This window comes from Topomyia yanbarensis, chromosome 2, assembly GCF_030247195.1.
Source record: "Topomyia yanbarensis strain Yona2022 chromosome 2, ASM3024719v1, whole genome shotgun sequence".
NCBI lineage: Eukaryota > Metazoa > Arthropoda > Insecta > Diptera > Culicidae > Topomyia > Topomyia yanbarensis.
In genome coordinates this window covers 461,742,869-461,767,669 of record NC_080671.1, presented here as the reverse complement: position 1 = coordinate 461,767,669, position 24,801 = coordinate 461,742,869, and the positions used below count along the sequence as shown (strand labels likewise).

Here is a 24,801-nt window from a genome sequence, read left to right as displayed (position 1 = left end):
TAAGTTGAAATATTACTATCACTAGTCAAGACGATGAATTCTTATGCAGTTACCATTATGTAATTTTTATGTTCTACTATTGGAGCTTGATATGTAACTATCCAAGCAACAATTAGAATTATACAATTCGCTCTAAGGGCAATTCACAAATTTTAAAAAAAATTAGTAGCTAAATATGTATATTATGTAATATAATCGACTAACAAAAAAACACAACATTTCCTAAATTATTTCCAATTCTACATATCAATGAATTTCCAAAAAGAAATGATTTAAAATGAAAAATGAAAATATTCTCATTGGTAGACTCGTTCACAGTACACTTAAACAAGGCATAACCCACTAAACCAAATGTTCCATTGTTTCCTAATAAGAAGCAAACTTGAGAAACAATTTAAATTTGCTTAGCAGCTGGTCGTATAGCTCACCGGTACGAATTTCGATATGTTTGTTCTGCTTTCAAATCCGAATCGGATATTGTGCTAGCTTGGAAGGAACACTGTACTGTCCCCTGCAAACAACTATGGAACATATTTCAATTACAAAAACGCCTGACTAACATGCTTTACTCAGTTGAGTGTTGGTGTGATGCTGTTCAATGTGATTTATGCAACCCAAGAAACGCTTGTTCAGGTCCAGTTCTGCATCAGGTAACAACAGAAACAATTGTTTAGCTATTAAGAAACACATTTTTATGCATTAAGAAAATAAAATAAAATTTTGCTTGCGTTCAAGTATATTTTAAATGGTACATTTTTAATATTTTATGTGACTCTAAATAGTTTCCACAAATTTGATTTTTGAGTTATCACCACAATTATTTTTTCACACCTTCTATTGTTGCCGACATTAACAAAATATTATTATACACATGCTTTCGAATTGTGCACTAAATGTTCGGTTTAATCATTTACTATTCGCCGTGTAGTTTGCAGGGCCGGCGGAAAGCGTGGGTAGTATGGGTACTACTACCCACTCGAAAATTACCGAGGGGGGAATTACCCACTCGAAAGTTTGGAACAAATCAAAACCTGAGATTAACCATTTTATGTGTCTTGTGCATAAAATTCTTGCGTTGGAAATCCTCGATGTACACCAATTGCACATTTTTATTCAGATACTAATTTCTGTGCTTTACAATTTAAATTTCTTGAGAAAATTTAGAATATGTTTTAAATTTGGCATTATTTATTATATTTATACTCAGGGGAATACATTTTGACACATCTACATCTTAAAACAAGGGATTCAGATCGATAGACAAAAAATATTAATACATACAATTTTATTCAGACTATGGGAATATTTTTAAGAACAATATAATTTGTAATTTTTTAACATGAATAATCATTTGATTAAGAATTGAAGCAAGGAGAAACAATCACTAGACAATCAGTAGATTTTGTATAAGGAAGGCAAAAGATTGTTGATCCCAACATCACTAGCAGAAACCGTATCAGAGAACAATCAGAGAAAAATGACAAGGAAAAAAAGAAATTAAACTTGTAGCTTTGTGACAAACGGAAGATCACTATCAGGATATCATAAACCGGATCGCCAACTGGCCTCCTTGGATCCGCTGGGAACTCTTGGGATCTCATTTGCGGTTGGCTGTTAGTAAGTCAACCAAAAGAGTAGATATAAATAAATTTGGAGGATAGCCAGCATATCTCGGACTAAAACCAGGTCCAAAGGATTCGTTTAACGCAGATCTGGCGCTACTCAACTAGAAAAAATCTTGTAAATTTATGTCTCTTGACCATGACATATACGAGCATCAAAAATGATATAGTTTTACGTTGGATTTTAATTTTACATGTTGTTGAATTTTGCGAGTCACGTTATTTTACTCCACATATGGCGTTTGTTTAAAATGTGTCATTTTATGGCGCTTGGAAAGTACATCTTTCATGTAAAATTAAACAGATCACGGTTATGTTTCGTCATTTCGTCAATTACTGTTTGTTAGATTGTGGCAAGTTCCGAAATACCTCAACGGTAAAATTCAGTTTTGTTTGGTATGTAGAACACTAGGCGTACGACCAGACAACATGTTTAATGTCGCGATAACCGTCACCGCAAGCGCAGAGAACGCTCTCCACGACCCCAATACGCCGGAGATACACATTCAATGTATTGGACGCAATTATTGGACATGATCTGAGATGCCACCCGAAGGAAGTCACGACGTTCATTCTTCTTTTTACCCAAGGTTGGTTGATGCCTTTGGGATTACTAAACTTCCATTATCCCCCAAAATTTGCCAATTTTCGAGTGTCCTCTAACAAGAAATACTGAAAAATTCTATAAAACTGCGCGATCTTTCACAAATTACCTTTCACAAATATTACCTTCTAATGCCTAAGTGTCCGCCTTCTTATTACCATTCAAATCGAAGTGTCACTTTTCTTATTACCCGGAATCGAACAATGCCAAAGAACTCAAACTAATATTTATATCAGGCAATCAAGAGCGATTTTAATATAAAGAATCTTTCTCCAGGAAAATTAGAAGTGCTTTCCGTGCTCCATCGATCGAAGTGCCTACTTGAAAAAGTAACGATGTGGACATGGTCGTAGGTAAATATAAAACCATATATTTTGTGGGGAAAATGCTTAGCGCGAGTATCTTTAGTGTCAGATAAATTTGTGTGTTTGAAGAACAATTATTACGTTTATATACATTATTATAATTTCATCGCGAAACATCTATCATTTGAATGTGAATCTACGTGGAATGCTGTTGTCACCGAAAAAGGATTCTTAGTTCCGTGTATTCCGATCAAAGGTCGAATCGAGTACACAACGCTACTAGACGAAATATTGTTTCTCTCGATAATCCGTTGACGAATCGGTGCCAATAACCGCGTTTTTCAATAATAAAAAAATAATATGACTGAAATATAGAGACACTTGAAGTTTTGGATGTCCCATGTGGACTTTCCGAGACTTACTTCGGTTTTGTAACAGCACCCATCAAGGTACACTTTCAGGTCTTTGCGATTAAATCTTGCGGAGGAAATGATTCTCCTCTTTCGAAAACTATTAGGCACATTAAAAAATGTTTCCTCAACGGAATTGTCGCTCTTTAGTGAACAAGGAAGCGTAGAAATTAGTCGTGGCCGGTGCTTTCTTTGACATTTCTTACCACCGTTTCTCAATAAAATGCTTCAATTTTTCTCCGTATATATGCGGGATATGTCGATAGTTCATTCGAAGTCTCTCCACTGACAAAAAAGTTTTCTTGATCCTCTCCGCATTTTTCACACCGCGCCTTAGGCAGTTCATGCCTCGCGGTACAAAAAGGCGAACAAGTAGACGAGCCCCGTTCAAAAGAACAAATTTTGGAAGAACAAATCCGGGAAAGGATCAAAACGAGGCTGATGGAAAATAAGTTTTCTAATACTCCTCAATTTTTGCTAAACACAATTGCTTGCATACCAGAATTGTCTGAAGCACAGGGATCTAGAAAAAACCCTATTTCGCAATTAAGGTCCATATAGGAGACTACACCATCAATCTCTACTTCCTGGTCGGATACGTAGACAAAATACTTGTTTGTACACGGTCGAGTGTTGTTTAGTTAGATCACGCGATATATCGATGACGTTAAATGGCTTGTCTTTGGTCCGGAAGTAGATCATCCAGGGGTCGGTTGTATTAGATATAATTTGTATCGAAAATGAGATTTACCGTTATTATTTTTGCCATCGGAGAAATATTCAAATCGACCTCCACTAAGCCTGAAAGGATGTCGGTCGCCGGAGAGTCAGCACAGTCAGAAAAAAAACCGACACGGAATAGTGGTGAGGTATTTCCGTCGGAGTTAAATTGAAATTTTTTCTATCACGGACGTCAACAGCAAGGTAGCCACTGCACAAAACATTAACAGTCCTTCCCGCCATGTACGGACAGCAAGACCTATAGTTTGGATCCACGCATCCGAACCGAGGGTCCGGATCTAGACACTTGTCTGGATCTAAGCACCAGGTTCAGGTCCGGGCCTGGTAAGGGGAAAAGAGGATGGGCTAGATCCAGGGACTGGTCCATTTGCGGGTACTGGTAAAGATTCGGGAACTGGTCCGGATCCGGAAACTGCCTACAATTTTTATTTCACTGTCCAACTTATCCTGTAAGAAAATCCGTAATTCCGCCTATTCTGCCTGAATTCGGGAAGAAATCCGCCGTAATTTTGGCTGGTTTGAATCGATACTAATACATTCAAGTTTTTTTTACGCGGTTTTTTTTTGCGCGGTATTTTTTTACGCGGTTTTTTTACGCGGATTTTGAAATTTACGCGGTTTTCATTTACGCGGATTTTGAAATTTACGCGGTTTTCATTTACGCGGTTTTTGAAATTTACGCGGTTTTCATTTACGCGGATTTTGGAATTTACGCGGTATCCATCAATGAGGTTCCCTTTATCGCAGATTCTTAAATTTAAGTGGTCTTCATTTACGCGGATTTTGAAATTTACGCGGTTTTCATTTACGCGGATTTTGAAATTTACGCGGTTTTCATTTACGCGGATTTTGAAATTTACGCGGTTTTCATTTACGCGGATTTTGAAATTTACGCGGTTTTCATTTACGCGGTTTTCATTTACGCGGCTCGTATCCCCCGCGTAAAAAAACCTGAGTGTACTATTATTGGAATCGTCAGTACGAGGAGAAATCACTTCGAATCTTACTACCCACTCGGGAAAGAGGTGTTTCGCCGGCCCTGGTAGTTTGGCACGAGAAGATTCATTTTCAGAGCTGTCTGTATGCACAGATTATCCTATCTTGTTGTTTTTCTTGATATGAAACGATCTAGTCGGTCGTATATAAGCAGCGGATCAACACAGAAAATGTTGATTTTAGAAGCAGTAAGGTTCGTCCCTCTTCAAAGAGTGGAACGAGTAATAAATTAGATGAACCGTTTGAAAATATTCAATTATATGAAACAATTAAACAGGGGTAAGATGACTCACTTTTGACGGAAAAAGAGCGCCCTTCTTATTTTGTAAAAGCAGAAAGTATATGTTTGATACTATTTTCCCTTAATCTAGACTCATAAGGTGATGACGACACTGTAGTTTCCTGACGACCTCCTAACCGAGTGTAGTATAGCCAACATATTCAGAATTATTTTAACCAAACTGATTTTTTTATGTTACAGATCGCTTCACCCTTTAGGCCCCGTGTTACTTTTGAAATCTATATGCTCGAAGTCTCAAAGTTTCAACATTTTTCGACCCTCTCGAAAAAAACTTCAATAAATTTGGAACACATGTTAATATGATCCAATTTCACTAAGATTTTAACTGTTTACAAACACAAAAACGAAATATAAGAAAAGGATCGCATTGCAATTTCTGAAACTAGACGTTATTCTGCGGGCAAGCAACGACCAGTTTGGTTGCGTTGAAAATGCGGTTTTTTGTGTCCCTGAATCATATCTTGCTCAGACTACGCTTATTATGTATGACAAGCAAATGATTAAATGTCGGCTCGTTAAACCAACTGCCAACTACGAAAACGGAGCGGCGGGAATACCTGATTCCCGATAAGTTTAAAACCTCTATAATCAAAATTTAAAAAAAAAATAATAAAAAACTACGAAAGCGGTGCATATTTTTAAGTATAACAGTACAATATTACTACAATGCTTAACAGTAATCTACAATGCCAAGGCAAAAATTCAGAATTAAGATTCGAATTGGTTTTACATAAATAGGAGAAATATATTTACAATTGATAAATAATTTTCCGGACATTTTTAACGCGATCTATTAACAAATTCGACCTAAACGCAGTGCGGGTTGAAAATATTAATATATTCTTATTGTTGATGATGCCGAAGCAATCTGTAGATGCAGATGAACATGATCGAAATCGGTTTCTACTTAGAGTACTACATAACAACTGTTATTGATTCGATTTACTTTTAATATCTTAATAAGGATACAGAACGATAAACAACATGTATGTAGAACCAGAGCCGTAGCGTGCGGTTGGCCAGGTTGGCTCTCGCCAATGGCACCAGCCTTAGGGAGGCGCTAAATCTTGGTCTGCTTTATAAAATAAGTGAGTTTAAGTCATAAAATAAGTCTGGATAGGAGTATCATTCCCAGGTACACACAAAATTATTGTTTGAAAGACGAACCGAAACAGAAAACCAAAGCAGACAAAGCGCCAGAAGACTGCGCTACGGTCCCATTACTCCAGAATAAACAACGAACAAGACAAAGACTTCAAATTTCAACAAAAATAGCGAAAGTTATTGCAAACATTTTCCGCTCGTTTTCTCAGTTTCATAGGAACAAGGGGAACGGAAATGTGGTCATAGGCATTAAAGCAGGCCGCCTTTACAAAGCTGTAGCAAACATCGTAGAGTAAGCTAAACCCATTCCGTACCATGAAAATTGAAGTCTCCTCGATGCCGGAAGGAGTTCCGCAATATCACAAAGTTGCCAGTTCCCAACCTAGGTCCAACCAATCCTGCACCAAGTTGAATCTCTGGTTGAAATGTCACATGAGATTTCTAGTGTTCCTGGAAGCGTTGGGAACACTTTGTTTCTTCTGAGTTGCCTAAGACCAGGTGCTGTTTGCTTCGGATTTGTAGCAGAGCTTTTTCTTGCTGGTATATTCAGCGACCTTTCATGAAAGAGAAAGAAATTATTCTTGCGAAGACCCATTTGCTTGTAATTAGTGTAATACTGCATGTATAACGCGGAGCACAAACAACCGACTATACAGACGATCCTTGTCGAAGAAGACACGAAGTAATCTCCCAAGAGATCACCCGACACCAGTTTGAAAGGACACCCCATTTTGTCCCGTCCAGTGCGATCACTCAAAATCTTCGCTCACTAGAGCAATAAGTCATTGAAACAGACAATCCCGTCCTTCAGTAGATCCACGCATGCCAAATCGATTCGACCTACACCATCGATCTCAACTTTGTGAACGGGCATGTAAACGCGTTAGTTCTTCGTGAAAGTCTTGTCGCCAGTAACGTCATTTGTTTGCTTTAGACAAAATATCACAATTCTAAACTTATCTAGGCGAACTTTCGAGATATCTGGCACAGCTGAATATTTATGCGTCTTTTAAAATATAAGAATACTTTGCGGACTATCTTTGATTCTATAGAAGATCGGATACGGACGAACCCAGTTCAATGTGTTTGATTTTAAATGGAAGCTCGGAGTCTTTGGCGACGAATCTTGTTCGACATATATTTTAGGATTATTTGGGTCAATTCAGAAGAGTTTATTTATGCACGAGCCTAGAGCCAGATGCAAAGTGAAACTGAAGAATAGGAAGGAAGAGACGTAAATCGTGGGGGATATAATTTGAACAACCATCTGAATTTGATAGTAAAGGAATAACGTCATCTATCTTCACACGATATATGGCTGGCTGCAACCAATTTTATTAGAAACTGGAACGAAGAATATGTAAAAAAAAACTTAATCAGCAATAGATAGTAAAAGCATCTTTGTTTAATTTGCTTGTGCAAAAAGGTGGGGATGGTGCTGTCTGAAATATAACCAGAATGCCGTGACTACACTTGAACTGGTAATTCAAATCAAATGATATGCACCGTAATCAACAATCCACCAATCAATTCAAAGTTCCTAAAATTTACTCCTCAGTATACTTGAAATACGGTAGAGTGCCAATATTTATGATTTTCCTGAATTTTCAAATCTGACACGCCTCAAAAGTATTGGTACATCGAAAAAAGTCCCCATGCAAAAATGGAGCGCAATTGAAAAACAATGTCATGAAGCGTCGGTATCTTGTGTACTGCTGAAAAAAATGTCTATGGTGCAAGAAAAATTCTTGAATTGAGCTAGGACTTGAGTTTGGAAATGCAGTTGTATGCCAAATGTTTTAAAAATCGATGAAATGTCAAAATCTGGTGTCGATTCAATTTTTTGATTTTTATATGTAAATCTCAGTTAAAAATTAAAAGTACCAGAGAGGCAACTTTGTCAAAACAATTTTTTATGGGAAGATGCAAGATCCGTTGTTTCGTGCATTTCTAAGACATTTGGAATAGAAAATAAACTAAAAACAGCCTTTTCAAACCCAACCCAGTATCAACTCAAATCCAGAATTCTGCCAGTTCCATAAAAGCTATCTTGAAAAAAAAATCAGGGGGGCAGTAGATCTCGATATTTCATTACATCCTAGGCCATTTAGCATCAAAACTTCGAACTCAATTTTTGAATATTATATGTGTCTTTTTATGTTTTTTCATGGCCGAAACTTGAGTTAAACTTTTGCAAAGAGACTATTTACGAGGTGCTAATGCTGGTTATTAAATTCGATGATGACCTGTTTTCCATATATGCCATTGGCACCCTAAATTACAATCTTCTGAATAGATGCTCCCTCCGTCGCCTTCAAACACCTAGCGTCAACTGATTTCATAAATATACAGTAAAAAATTTGTGGCTGGAATTTACACGAAATAAACGACAGTCAAACATGAATTAAGTAGGGAGTAGGAGTGCCATTTCCATGTACACAAATTATTGCGGTTCTGTGTAGAACACCTTTATAATAAATTAAAAAAAAATGTTTTAAGTTTGGAGGGGGGTATATGAAAAAGCAATTGTTTCCAAACAGGGTGTTAAAATTTTATCACGACTGCTGATACAATCCTGCTCATGTTTTTAATGGATTTAATGAAAATTTCGACGGTAATCTCAGTAATCCAACGAAATTCTGCCTATCATGCTGATGGCACCATGCTCAATATATTGACGTATTCATGTTCAATTAGAATTCGGAGGATTACAATTAGAATTCGGAGGATTCAAAGAAGATGCTATCAGAACCCTGGTCAGGATAACCTAAAAAATAAAAAAGGATTCAAAATCCTGAAAAAGATCAACCCATGATGCATAACAAACTGTTAGAGTCTAGATCAGAATATTCTCGGAAAACGTTGCCTGAATTACTTCGTAATATTTTGGCAGATTCCATCGGAATTCTGAACTTCCCACAACATCAGTTGTGAATACTGCGAGAGTCGTACTCCTAATCCTTTAAAATGGGTAAAAATGTTAGAAAAAAATCAAAGAAGAAAAGCTCAATCACATAGATGCTCTCTCGAACAATACTTCGGCTCATTGTACAAAGTTTTCGAATCTCAATACTTAACCAGTGCAAGCAGGGTTGGAGAAAGGTCATTTTTCGGTTGCACTGAGGGATGATCTGGTTTATAAACTTAAATCGGTTCAACCCACATTTGAATGCCAATATCTCTTCGGAAGTGTTATCGTTTTGTTGTCTCAATATCCTCTCGGGGGTTTTGATGTATCCGTTCGTCAAGAAGTGTTTTTTATTCGCTTGAGAGAGAAGAATACTTGCGTATTGTCTATGTCCTCTGTGTCATTATTTTCCTTATCCCTTTCCTATCAGGAAGTGATGAAAAGACAAATCACAGCAAGCCACAAATCCCCGTTCAATATGGAGAACGTGCCACTTGAGCCAGTCCTAGCTGATTGCTGATTCCATTAGCATTCTGGGAAATCCATCAGAATCATAACAGGGACTCCATCAGAATTCTTTAAAGGATTCCATCAGCATTCTGAAAACCTCATTTCATCAGAATTTTGAAAACATTCTGAAAAAGTTCCAAATTAGGTGATATCGCAATTTCGATGAAAGATACATTTTTTTGGTAGTATGTGGCATTGCAAAACCAAATCCAGATGGGTTCCGCGACAAAAATGTTTTTTGTAATTTTTTTTAAGCTGCGTACAAGGTCATCGATCTCCACATACGCTATGCTCGTCCCCACAGTTAATTTAGAATAATGTAAATGGCGGACCATCTTTTTTATCGACGGCATGTTGTTAGGTACAAAAAGTAGTATATGTGACATTTTTTTCGAACGAAAAAGATTTATTCCATTTTTACATTTCTTATAAAAGAAATATATAGAATTCGCTCAAACTTTCAAGATTTTTCCGAGGCCCGGAGGGCCGAGTCTTATATACCACTCGACTCAGCTCGACGATTTGGGACAATGTCTGTGTGTGTGTGTCTGTGTGTGTATGTAACGGACAAACTCTCATTCGTGTTTCTCAGCAATGGCTGAACCGATCTTATCCAAACCAATTTTAAATGAAAGAACTAAAAAACAGTAAGAACGCTATTAATTTGTTTTTGATTCTGGTGTTTACTTTCCAAGATATGAATGTTTCAATGCGTAAAAATGGCGTTTTTGCAGTTTTTTTGAATTATCTGCCGAAATTGACTATACAGATTAACAATTTATATGTTTTTAGACAGCTTTAACGAATACCTTTCGAACAAGCTATAGATTGTTGAAATCGGACTATTATCAAAAGAGATATTTAACATTAAATGCGGACCAAATTTTTTTATCATTTCCCATTGCCAGAAATATGACTAAAAACATGTAATCTATTATTAACGCCAAAACAGGTTATTTTAGGTCAATAGTATCTTCGGAGAATTTAATGGAAGCAATATGCCCTTTCTTTTGGTATTATGCTTTTGCTGATTAATCCCCCTATGAATGAGATATTTTCACAAATTTTCTTGGAAGTGATTATATCGAAATGATGCCTTCAGCAAATTTGTAGCTCTTACTTTTGCGAATAACTTTACTGAAGACCTCAAATATCTATTTTGAATACTTTAAAAGTTATGGCTTGTTGTTTGTGGATTACTCTTTGTCGCCTATTTATTGTTAAATATAGTAATAATCTATTGAACTAAGCCAAACATTATTTCGATAAAACGAATTTTGTATTTCATTTTTCTATCTACAACCGCTAGAAATAATCACCGAACACTTCCAAGTTGTCTGGAAGGAACTTGATAACTTATCAATGCAAAAATGTTCATTTGTGCGAACCTTCTGGCTGCAATTTTTCTAACTTATAACCATCGGATCGATCTGAAACATATCGGAAAATGAGAAGCGAAATAAATAACTCCAAGCAACGGCGTAGCCAAGAGAAGGTTTTGGGGTTTAACACCATACAACTCCCCCCCCCCCATCACACAAAAAAAATTGGATTGAAGTTGAAAATTTATTGATGCTGACTGATTTAATTCAATATTACAATAACAATTATCTGATCCGTACATTGATAACCTGTTGTTGTAAACATCATGAGGACTTTTGATAAATTGTCGGAATGGGGTCCTGATATGTAACTGATCTATTGGTCTTGATTTCACAGTTGTCTAATAGCAATAGCATCAATATCTAATTCCTGCCTGAAAACATTCCAATAGAAAATTCCAGAGTTCTGTAATCAATCATAATCCTCAGATTTATTTTCAAATTGATCTCGTTTTTGTAGAGATGTACTGTAATAAGTCTTTATTTAATAGGAAGCGAAGTTAAAATTGATTTAATGTCTATGAACCATAGAACTGCTCACCAAAAAAATGCATAACTTTCAACATTTGCTAAAAATGTTTTTGTCTTTCTCATTCACTCTAAAATTCGTCAATCTAATCCCGACCCGGAGGGCCGAGTGTCATATGCCAATCGACTGAGTTTGTCGAGATCGGAAAATTCTGTGTGTATGTATGTGTGTATGTGGAAAAAATGTGACCTCTGTTTCTCAGAGATGGCTGGACCGATTTGCACAAAGTTAGTCTAAAAATGAAAGGTACAACCTTCCCATCGGCTGCTATTGAATTTTTTATTGATTGAACTTCCGGTTCCGGAGTTACGAGTTGAAGAGTGCACTCGCACAGCAAATTCCCACATAAACTGAAATAAAAAAAATTCAAAATCAAATTTGTATTTTTGATGCCAAATGACTTTAAAATGCATGAAACATTGAGATGTTTGACAAAAATTGACTTTTTTGGACTTTGGTACATTTTTGCCTTTCTCATATAGAAAGGTTATGCAATCACTCTAAAAATCGTCAATCATACCGGCCCGGAGGGAATATGCAGTGATGGGTTGCTACTTTAAAATTAAAACTAGTTTAAAATTTCTTAACAAGTAACAATTATATGTATAGGTCAAATGTTAAAAAACAGTAATTTAAAGTCAAGATAGCATCATTTTAAAACCACCAATTTCGGAGGTTTAGTATCTTCGATGAGTTTTACAAACGTTAAACAGCGCATCATTTGATAAAATAATTTTGACGGTATATCGTCCAAGAAGTATTTATGGTGAATTTTCTCAGGTTAATATTCATGACTACAATAAAGTCTCAACAAATTCGCTAAAGACACGAACTCTGCTACTATTTTCTGAAAAATCAATTCTGAATAATTTTAAAACTTCAAAAATTACGGTTTCAGAATTATGCCGTTTGGACAGTAAGATCAATTTTCACCAAACCCCCACCAAACCGAATTTCTGGCTACGCCGCTGACTTCAAGTAAGTAGAAACAAAGTCGTTCTACACTCGTTCACAAGAAACTTCTTTGAATGCTGAATATCTATTATAATACATTGAAACCCCGATTGAACATATGTTTGCTGGGCTCTAGCAGACGAACAAGACTGAATTCGAGTAAATCTTTTCTTGAGCATGTTTTCCTTATCATGAAGATGGAAATATGCAAAAATAAAAAGTTCATCATAATCAGAAATAGTTATCAGACTACATCAAGGGACGGGAAGAATATTTTAACAGCTTCAGTTTATTATAAAGAAAAAAAATTGCCCGATTTAGGCAATGTCCCCATTTTGACAGCCTAAAATACACCATGAGACTGATAAAAATGGGTCTTTTGTTGTATGTATTATTCACTGTGTTTCACATTAATCGGTACATTTCATTTTTGGGGATTTTTTTATTGCATCGAACTACAACAATTTTTAGGTAACTTTCAAGGGGTTATTTTATAGACTTCTTCCAAAATTTGGGGAACTTATTCCATTTCGTATACCAATTAATTGGTATACTTAAGGGTTTATATGTTGCAGATAGAGAAAATACTTAAATTTTCAGCTGTTTTCCTACACAATATTACGAAAGCTTATTAAACAATTTTTCCTAATAAATTTCTGAAAATTATAAACTAATTGAAATTTTTTAATAGTTTAATTTTTTATTTAACCGTGATTTTTTTAATAAATAGTGACCATCGCTTCACAACGTAGTCTATTTTTCATGGCTTGCGGTGAGCACGATCTCTCGAATCGCTGAACTGAAAATTATGGAATAGAAATTAATTTTTAGTATTCTTTACAGATTTAACTCGCCGCGCAGATAGCTCTAAATTAGACCCGCTGGTCGATCTAGCGATAGCGATTTCACTAGATTTTCAGAGCACTGTGCACCCAGTGCATTAACGTAAGTGACGGAACGTTATCGAAAAGTTTCGTGAAAATGAAAATTCCAGTAATGATGATGATTTTCCCAAACGGTTCGTTTTCGAGAGGTTTTTATTTGTTCTTTGGCATTAGGATTAGCGATAATAATTCAAATCAAGGATACTACTGGGAAGTCACCTTTAGAAAAAGTTGATGTCGAAGTAAAATTTGAACTATGCGCGCATGCACTTCAGAGATAGCGTGATATCAGGAACTGCGATTTCATTTCAACGCTTTTTTTGTGAAAAGGGCGATACTTACAAATGTAAACATAAGGCTTTTTTCATACATGCGAATGAAGGCTTTAAAACGCAACAAATTAACCTAAAAATTTGGATTCTACGATATTGCTTTCTTAAACTACAGCAAAAAATACAACGCGCGAAACTGTATTTTTGTTTGTTTATTTAAAGTTTCGCCCCCCACGCTCCCTGCAAACAAACAGGGCGATACTTTTTTTGCTAGCAGCTTAGAGGCGAAACTGTTTTTTTCGTATTTTTTAGGACTATCAAGCTGATACCAGCTGTAAATAGTAACAATGATCGCTATTGAAAAAACCCGGACGAAATCGGTGGTGTAAAACGGTAGTTATTGTAAAAAAACGTAAGGGCGATACTTCAATGCTGATAAGTGGGACCGAAAAAGTAAACAATCGCCAAAGGGGCGACACTATCATTTTGTCAATTTCAATAGCAAAAACAAATTTTAATTTAATAATTTCAAATACTTTATGAAGTTTTGGATTTCGATCACTGAATCATGCAATCTAGGATGTAAAAAACATAATAGTTCTTAAATAGGAAATAAAACCAAGTCTGGAAATATTCTCTGTTGATTCTTTTTGAATGGTGTCACTGCTAGTATCGCCCTTTTCTAGAAAAAGCGTTGATTTCTTAGTTCTCAGTCGCGTTGGAAATTTGAGTAAAGTATAAACTTCAAATCGATTCAAAAAAAAAAATCAATTTTTTTGGCTCAGTACAATTTATAACCCCTTTAGGAAAATTCAGTTTTCCCACCACAATTGAGGAATTTAGATATTTTATTAACAGAGCATTAGCAATAATTTGTTTGTATGTCTATTTTATGGGCCACTTTTTCGCTTTCCCATTGATTTGGTTTGAGATTTCTAGCACTGATGTTGTCCTATGCTGATTTGAGCGATTCTCTGAGTCCTGCCACTATTCCATGTAGTATGTGTTATCAAAAACATCGCGAAACATCAAGTTCTAAATGTTCTCAAACGATATAATATCCGAAGAGAGTGATATGAGTTATAAGAAATGTCTCATCACACTGTTAGGTGGATTAAAAGTGTTTTTACGTTGCGAAAACAGGACCATGACCAAAAATCAAGTGTTTTATGTTGTTCAATATGTTCAATTTCCCTTCGATAACGCCCGCATAACGCTTTTATTAGTGAAAATATTTGTTTTTATTTTGTGAACTTTAGTCACGGTTTCCGCTAGGTCATTACCAAGTAGATTTTCTGTACGTAAACTAGTTCACAGCTTTGTGAAATTTATTCAAAAAACCAAAGGTTGATTCATGATGCTGTTCTTAGATTTAGGAACATAAGTTCACAAAATCCAAGCATCCAGGAAATTTTCTCGTGAACTATTTCACTTAACTCGGAATTTTATTCAAGAATTCATTCAATCCTCGTGAACTAATTCATGATTCCTAATATATCGTTTACGATCCAATGTCCGTGTTCTCGTGCATTAGTTCACAAAATCATGAAATATTATTCATGTATTCGTGACCTCGTTCATGCTTGCTAGTATAATAGTCACGTCAAAATTATAAAATATTTTTCATGCATACGTGAACTAGTGACGACTTACCATTCATGCTCGTGAAATAGTTCACAGAATCACCAAAAATTACTCATGTATTTGTGAACAGGTTCATGGTTCCTAATATATTATTCACGATCCAATATCCGTGTTCATGAAATAGTTCACAAAATCATGAAATATTTTCGGTACTGGTTCATGATTCTGAACTGGTTCATGATTCCTAGTATAATAGTCACGTCTAACCATTCGTGCTCGTCAAATAATTCGTAGATTCATGAAATATTATTCATGAATTTGTGAACTAGTTAATGATTCCTAGTACATGATTTACGATCTGTTTTGTGTGCTTGTAATATTTAGCGTATATTCCTAATCATTTTCAATTTCATGCAACATGGAAATGAAATCTTCACGTGAACTATTTCACAAAATTTGGGGTATTCTTCGTGGAATAATTTTTGTTCCATACACTTTTTCATTCCTATTCATCGACGAGGTAACCAGCCAATCACTCCCTTTGGAAAGTAAGTACACACGGATCTACGTTGGCATCGCCGTTTCATCAACACTGTGGCAGCGCTGGACTTGCTGTCTCTAAATCGGTAAAGAATTGTAACTTTCTCTCCTCGTTGTTTCACAGTGTATTGGACAGATACGGCGTTCTGTAGTCCTTTTCAATCAAATTGAAATGCCCGAAATGCAAAATTGTATGTATAATTCATATAATAAAATTGATATTACAATTCCAGTATAACACATTGGGTGAAATGTGCATTCGATGAATGGACCAAATAGCGTTTCCGTTAAGCACTATAGCTTTACAAACCATCCCAAGTTTTGAAACTAAAGCTAATCAATTTTTTAAATAAATCAGCACAATTTCCTTAACTAATCTTTATTTGCAAACACTTTCATTGGAGATCTAGTTCCTAAAATAAGAAAGAACTATTTAAAAATCCATAAATTGGTTCATCGGTTGCGGAGATATCGTAAGGTAGAGACTTGCGTAACGTTTGGACACAATACCATAAAAATCACAAAAAATGTCTTCATATTACCGAGTTCAAAGATATGTCGCCCATTGATCTGCGAACCACTTGAAAAAGTATAATTTACAATTACTACCAACTTCAAGTGTTTTCCGGTCGAGATATTACCTGCCGATTTTTTTGCAGAAGGTAAGTTTTTTGGAATAAATTAAAAACAAATTTCCCGGGATTCCCGAATCTCGGGAATGAGAAAACACAATTATCCGGGACTCGGTAATCCAGGGAAATCCAAAAATCCCGGAATTCCGGGGAGATAAATCCCCGAAATGGTACCTCCAGATGCGAAGCAAAAGACCCAACTTTACGTTCTAACTCGCAAAATCAAAACTAAAGGTCTCCAAACTACATTTTACACACATCAAGGACGGATTCCACCAGTTTCAGCTCTGGATTCAGCCATTAAAAACTATTAAGAGAAATGCATCTACTACAATCAAACCTACCCGACAATCTTTAATATCCTCAGCTAAATCACAAACGACTGTTCATGCAGCAAAAAATAACTACTCAACAAAGACTGTTCCTAGTTCCTCAAAACGGACAAACAGCACCACCAGTGAACAACAGCAGATGCCAAACAAAACGGTGCCTATACATCAACGACGACGACACAAGAACGAACACGGTAGCTCGACAGAGAGCGTAATCATAATTTCGTAGGCCAAATGACCCATCGAGGTTAAAGCCTCAATAAATAATACAATACAATACAGAATTTAGTGACGCTGCAAATGGTTCCACTCCAAGAAAGAAGATCTCCAAAAGAAATAGAAACTAGCGCGCCTGAGATCCAACGAGCATTGACTTTTTTATATTCATGTCTTGTAAATACGGATCAGTTAAGGGAACGATAAGGGAGTCGAGTCATGTCAATAAACGATTTAATTACTGATAATAAAAAATCAAGTTTGATTTTTGATGTTCGTCCTAAAAAAATTTAAAGAGCCCAAAATATAGCATGTATAAGCTTTTAAAGTATCTAGAAACACAGCTTTGATTGTTGATATTCTTGAACAACAAAAAAAAATATTTTTATAACTTTATGGAATGTAGAATTTTATGAATCAGATCATTGACTCTTGTTTGAATTTGTAGGTTCCGTTTAATGCCAGAAGCAGCCAGCAATTAGATGAAGGCAGCATCTTCCTCTGCCGCTAAAACCCTATTTTTTCCCTGACAGCCAGAGCCCATCGCAAAGTTGACATAAGACAAGCTGAAGGATATGTTTGAATATTCCTTCCATTACATTTGCTTAAGATGGTAGGACCTTCGTGATTGGTTGCTAGTTCACGGTAAAAAATTGATTCTAAAATCATGAATAAAGTGCCATGAATTCTGGAACAATCACGTTTTTACGTTGCGAAAACAGGACCATAACCAAAAATCATGTATTTTATAAATATGTTCAATTTCCTGTCGGTAATGCCCGCATAAAGCTTTTATTAGTGAAAATATTTGTTTTTATTTTGTGAACTTTAGTCACGGTTTCAGCCAGGTCATTACCAAGTAGATTTTCTGTACGTAAACTAGTTCACAGCTTTGTGAACATTATTCAAAAAACCAAAGGTTGATTCATGATGCTGTTCTTAGATTTAGGAACATAAGTTCACAAAATCCAAGCATCCAGGAAATTTTCTCGTGAACTATTTCACTTAACTCGGAATTTTATTCAAGAATTCATTCAATCCTCGTGAACTAATTCATGATTCCTAATATATCGTTTACGATCCAATGTCCGTGTTCTCGTGCATTAGTTCACAAAATCATGAAATATTATTCATGTATTCGTGACCTCGTTCATGCTTGCTAGTATAATAGTCACGTCAAAATTATAAAATATTTTTCATGCATACGTGAACTAGTGACGACTTACCATTCATGCTCGTGAAATAGTTCACAGAATCACCAAAAATTACTCATGTATTTGTGAACAGGTTCATGGTTCCTAATATATTATTCACGATCCAATATCCGTGTTCATGAAATAGTTCACAAAATCATGAAATATTTTCGGTACTGGTTCATGATTCTGAACTGGTTCATGATTCCTAGTATAATAGTCACGTCTAACCATTCGTGCTCGTCAAATAATTCGTAGATTCATGAAATATTATTCATGAATTTGTGAACTAGTTAATGATTCCTAGTACATGATTTACGATCTGTTTTGTGTGCTTGTAATATTTAGCGTATATTCCTAATCATTTTCAATTTCATGCAACATGGAAATGAAATCTTCACGTGAACTATTTCACAAAATTTGGGGTATTCTTCGTGGAATAATTTTTGTTCCATACACTTTTTCATTAAATGTCCAGCTGCTAGCGACCAGTAAGTAAGTACGAGCAGTAGATATAAGAAAACTATTAGACCCTCGAACATCGTTATTAATTTGATAAGGTGCAGTGTGATGTCTTGACAGAAAACGAAAACTGCGTTGAGTACCACAAATCGTGTTCATGATATAGTTCACAGAATAAAACTGCTGATATTATGAACATGAGTCACATTACTCCACGTGTCAAATTAGAAAGAGAGCTCTAGAATAAAATATCACGATAACGCGAACAGAAATTACGAAAACCGTGACTAAGATCCTGAAATCAAGAACATAAATAAACATAAATCTCTACTCGTGATTAAAATATCACGACAACGTGAATAGAAATCATGACAAAGTTCCTGAAATCATATTACTCGTGATAAAAATATCAAAAATCGCGACTAAGATCCTGAGATCATGAACATGAATCACTCTATTCATGACTAAAATATGACGATAACGTGAATAGAAATTGCGAAATTCGCGACTAAGATCCTGAAATCATGAACATAAATCCCGCCAGTCTGACAGAAAAACCCGCAAGTAAATTCATGAACAAAATAGCACGGTTAACGTGATGAGAAATAACAATCGCGAAAAAAACTCCTGAAATCTTGAACATCGTGTGACTGTCGGCTGTGTATTATGAACAAGAAATATAACAAAAACTAAACATGTCCAGGGAATAGCAACAGTAACGCAATCGAATGTAACGGCATGTATATAATCGGGGCGAACTAGTTTTTTGGAAACACAAATAGTTTCATGAAACGGAGGTTTATTATTCACAATTTCAGGACTTGACAGTTCACGAAATGAACGGATTTTTTTCCGTGTAGTACAAATTGTATTCGGTGAGGCAATCAACACATAAATTCTATGACTTATTTTGACTCAATACGATAATGAACAGAAAGATTCCATCAGAACTTATGAACTTCCGGGATGTCAGTCCCGACCAATCGTTTCAACTGTACACAAAAGTTGTACGTCATTATTGACTTTACGAACATCGTTATTAATTTGATAAGGTGCAGTGTGATGTCTTGACAGAAAACGAAAACTGCGTTGAGTACCACAAATCGTGTTCATGATATAGTTCACAGAATAAAACTGCTGATATTATGAACATGAGTCACATTACTCCACGTGTCAAATTAGAAAGAGAGCTCTAGAATAAAATATCACGATAACGCGAACAGAAATTACGAAAACCGTGACTAAGATCCTGAAATCAAGAACATAAATAAACATAAATCTCTACTCGTGATTAAAATATCACGACAACGTGAATAGAAATCATGACAAAGTTCCTGAAATCATATTACTCGTGATAAAAATATCAAAAATCGCGACTAAGATCCTGAGATCATGAACATGAATCACTCTATTCATGACTAAAATATGACGATAACGTGAATAGAAATTGCGAAATTCGCGACTAAGATCCTGAAATCATGAACATAAATCCCGCCAGTCTGACAGAAAAACCCGCAAGTAAATTCATGAACAAAATAGCACGGTTAACGTGATGAGAAATAACAACAATCGCGAAAAAAACTCCTGAAATCTTGAACATCGTGTGACTGTCGGCTGTGTATTATGAACAAGAAATATAACAAAAACTAAACATGTCCAGGGAATAGCAACAGTAACGCAATCGAATGTAACGGCATGTATATAATCGGGGCGAACTAGTTTTTTGGAAACACAAATAGTTTCATGAAACGGAGGTTTATTATTCACAATTTCAGGACTTGACAGTTCACGAAATGAACGGATTTTTTTCCGTGTAGTACAAATTGTATTCGGTGAGGCAATCAACACATAAATTCTATGACTTATTTTGACTCAATACGATAATGAACAGAAAGATTCCATCAGAACTTATGAACTTCCGGGATGTCAGTCCCGACCAATCGTTTCAACTGTACACAAAAGTTGTACGTCATTATTGACTTTAGTGTCAGATAAGAGACTGGAAGGTGAAGTATTTTTCAAATATTAAGAGCCAAAGTACTCAAGGAAGAACAAGGATTTGAAGTAAGAAAGTTTAGAAAAGCGTGGAATAGGGTCAATGAACAAGCTTAGAGTTTCCCGGCTACTTAACTCTTTGTCTTCTGCAACGCAGGAGCCAGGATCTTTTGGCATTAAATGCGAATCATCTAGGTCTGCGGCACGTCCGGACAAGCGTAAAGTCAATTTAATGACTTATGCTGTCGGTTCCGACTCCTGCGTTGCAGAAGACAAAGAGTTAAGTAGCCGGGAAACTCTAAGCTTGTTCATTGACCCTACTCCACACTTTTCTGAACTTTCTTACTTTAAATCCTTGCTCTTCCTTGAATACTATGGCTCTTAATATTTGAAAAATATTTGACCTTCCAGTCCCTTACTAATTATATGTCGTTATAATATAAAAAAGGAAAAAGATTGACTCACTATAAGTCGTTAATTAAAAAATGAAAAAAAAAATGTCAAGCTAACATCCAAGTTGGCCTGTTAGCTACTGATGAGACGAATTAGAAACACAATAACAGTTTTATCAAAGTTAGATAGGATTCAATTCCATTAGCTCCCTAGGAGGAACAGCATATTGTCACATTGACTTGCTACAGAAAAAAAGTTCGATTTCGCTTTAGTCTTATTGATGATTAAAACAGAATTTCTTATGTGCTTCCCAGACGGTAGTCGTATCAATAGATCTCTCAATTTGTGTATACTAGCTAACGGCCAAGTCGGTTTGCTAATTACTGATGAGATGAATTGGAAACAGAAAATCTAACAGTTCAGACGCTACCAACTTGTCGTTTTTAATCAATCATACAAGAGTGGCTTAAATCAAAAGTCGGAAGGACAGATCGTGCTTCACAAAACCTCTTTGAATTTTATTAGAGTGCAACAGTTGACCCAAAACGGTAAGCGTAGAACCTTCAAAAATGTCAGCTATCAGACTTAAAATAGGTTAAGATGATTTATTCATATTCAGAAAAATTCGTAGACAGTTGACTATCTAACTCTACTTAGTCTTAAACGATTCCTACACTAAAGGAACTTGAAGAAATTTTACAATGCAGAATCTGTCCTTCCGACTTTTACTTTCAAATAAAATCTGAACGAACTAAACCGAAAAAAAATGAATAATTTCAACCATTTTCACCCAAAATTTCTTCCACAACGCACATCCCGCCCGCTAAAGCATCACTCATGTGTACAATGTAAATGTCACTGACGAGTTGCAACGGTAATATAACAATAAAAAATAATCTATTTTCGAAAAATAAAGGAACATGCACTGTTACTTCATTGTGCAAACAGACAAACACACAGCCACACACACACATTCCGTTGGTCATCATCGCAGGAGACTGTGTTCTGCACACTCATTCGCGCGTCGCGACACACACGGTGGTATCTACGGCCGATTGGATCCCACAGCACACTTGACAGAAGAGTCTAGTAGGCGCACATTTCGAATGTGGGGGAGAAAATGCGTTCTAGATAGAGAGATTTTCACTTGTTTTTCTACCACTTGCACTTTAAGTGTACAGTGTACCTACACAGCAGTTAAATAGTTTGCCTTGGGTTTGATAATGCGTTATCTCGTTCGTGCAGTCAGAACACATTGACAGACTTGGTTCTGTTCGCTTCTTTCCCTGTTCGGTAACACAAAACATACGACAGTAACTTTCACTTTCATGCTTTCGTTTTTCCAAGAATTATGCTTCCTAGCTCAAACACTTGATAAGGTAACAGTATACTACAGTTGCACACGCCTACCAATAGCAGTAAGGTCGGAGGAAAAATGTTGAATATATTACCGTCATTTTTCACAAACTGCAGCTCATCGTCGATATGTGAGAAGTCACCTGCGAGAAAAAAAAGTGGGTGGTAAGTGGGCGAAACTGGGCTGCAGTGGGGTTGTTGGTTCGGTACCCTAAAGAAAAGCACAAAACTTACCTAGTGTATTGTCCTCGGCCATGCTTATCAGGTCGTCACTGCGAAGAGGCGAAGAAGAGAAAGAGGGAACAGAGATCAGAAAAAAATGCAGATTGCAATTCGAGGTTTTGCGTTCTAATGTGGGATCGTTGGGTACTTTGTCTTTTGACAGACGAAAAAAGAAAGGGATTGAGAAACGTCAACTGCGCTACGGCTCGTTGTCATGCTTTTCCTTGAGAACAGAAGATAAGAAGAGAAAGTAGTACGCTTTCTATGACACTTGCCAAAAAGGTAATTCACACTTTCGAGCACTACTTAAAAATGCACTAACTGCTCCCATCGATAGTACAAACAATGATGATGCACAGCAAACAGCAGACGATGTGCGATGGGCGGAAAAAGAGGGGTGGTATCGGTCAGTGTGCGAGGAAAAATTAAACACTATATAGCAGAAAATTAAGGGGCTAGTCTCGTATAATCAATAATCTTATGCTGGCGGGTTAATTACCTTATTTCTAAGCAATCTACATCGTAGTCTAGCTTATTCATCTTGATTTACGTTGGATGTACTCCCGGATCCAACGAAAACTATTGTCTCACTAGATTTCGCTGATTTCAACTATATAAACACTAAATAACACTTGAGCTACGTTTCTGTTCCAATGAAACACTTCTCTGCTCCTTTTTTTCCTTTCTTTCAGCAGGTACTATCCTTGCGTTTCCTTTTTGGTGCGTACGGTTCTCCCTTCTTTCTCCTGGCGAGTGTCAAATCCGCTCCGATTCACTCCGAAACAACAAAAAAAATGCTCACTCTCTTTTCGATTCCGAATTCGAACGCACATTCATTCACAGTGTGTGTCGATTCGCGAACTCTGGTTCAAAACAAACAAGGTCAGAATGACAGCAGACAATTTACACCAGGCAGGCGCAGACAGAGAAATGTATGCCATAAATGTGGTGTTGCCAGATGCAATGTTGTCAGCGATGGGAACGTTTCACTGAAAATATCTTTCCGTTTTGTGATGGGAAAATTTTTTGCGATTCACTAAATTTCCTTTACTTGCACCTTAATCGAGTTAGCACGAGTACCGAACAACATGACATTAAACCGGTGGGTTTTCTCCAGTATGATTAATCATAGAACTAATTAACATTAACAACCTAATAAACAAGCGAACCGTAATGGGCTCTTAGTTGATACGTGTTCGGAATGTTGAGGAGACCAGATCCCGTACGATGTGCGCAGCGCGACGGTTGTCTTACTACTGACTGCGATAGTTGACTGGGCGACGGTTCAGCTGTCGGCGCGCTTCCAGTTGACTACATCACATCACATCAGCGCCAGCCAGATAAATACCTCTACTAAGTGATTAGGCCGGTCTCGCCGGTTCTCTTTCTCTTTCGAATCGTCGGTTTGGAAGATTCATTCAAGCGGCTCCGGTGAACTGGCCGGTTTTTTGTGAGTGACTTCTACCTGGGAGTAAACCAATTCAATAGGATCACTGTACAGTTTGACTGTGTTTCACGTGTAGTGGTTCCACTAGCGGCATTGTTTTCCTTTGCAATTATACTGGTTTTAAGCGGACAGCAAACAAACTCCGATAAGTGCAACTTTTAACACATTTGAACTACATATATCGGGCCGATGGAAACGTTTTATCACTTATGTACTCGATTGCGTCTCAAGGACTGACTACTGGATGATTTGGAGGGTTATTGTGATTATTTTAATCCTACTAATCGGGGTGGTACACTTTAGTTACCGGACCTACAATCGTTGGATTGCGTGAAAAACGATGTCAACATCTTTGCTTAGTTCTTTAGTGGTAGTATAGTAAGAAAACTTACGTCATTCCCTTTATGCCACTTTGTTGAACAGATAAAGAAAACGCCGCTTGAAGTCGTAGAGATGAAAATAAGTTCAGCCACCCAAAAATTTTATAAATATTCAAGGCGAGTTTTTGATTGATCTAAAAAATAAACAAATTACATTATGCAACTAAAAATAACTCAGCTTACGTAGCCCAAATCTGATGTCCTGAAAGAAAACGGTTCTTGTACATAGAACAAACTCAACCACTGATGATTCATGCGCTAAAATTTTAACCATTTATTGCGCTCGAAAGTACGCTGTCCTGTGATGCAAGACTAAGATGACACCGAATTCGTAGATTTTATCACTCCATCATCCACTAAGATTAGAGAAGATAGGATTCGCTTGGTGACATGTCATCTGAGTTCTCGTACAACCGTATGTTTGGACAGATTACAATAAATGATAACGCCATGAAAATATGATGTATCTGTTTGCAATATCACGGCACAATGTTTTGTATAGTAGAAACAGAGCTAATCTATGATCG

At 36.4% G+C, this 24,801-nt stretch overlaps 1 protein-coding gene across 5 annotated transcripts in view; it reads right to left on the bottom strand.

Moving 5' to 3' along the window:
- The window catches only part of LOC131686019 (upstream stimulatory factor 2-like), a 104,400-nt gene extending 80,663 nt beyond the window's left edge, over positions 1–23,737 (bottom strand). For 2 of the 5 annotated variants that reach the window (XM_058970126.1, XM_058970127.1), the window contains exons 1-3: positions 22,723–22,839; positions 22,460–22,497; positions 22,321–22,368 (exon numbers count right to left, since the gene is read on the bottom strand). In XM_058970126.1, the coding sequence (XP_058826109.1) occupies positions 22,321–22,368; positions 22,460–22,497; positions 22,723–22,778 (142 nt within the window). In that variant the 5' untranslated portion in view covers positions 22,779–22,839. Of the gene's footprint in view, positions 1–22,320; positions 22,369–22,459; positions 22,498–22,722; positions 22,847–22,946 lie in introns of those variants that run through there. The other 3 variants (XM_058970131.1, XM_058970128.1, XM_058970129.1) reach the window with 3 other exon arrangements.
- Positions 23,738–24,801: the final 1,064 nt, after the last annotated feature.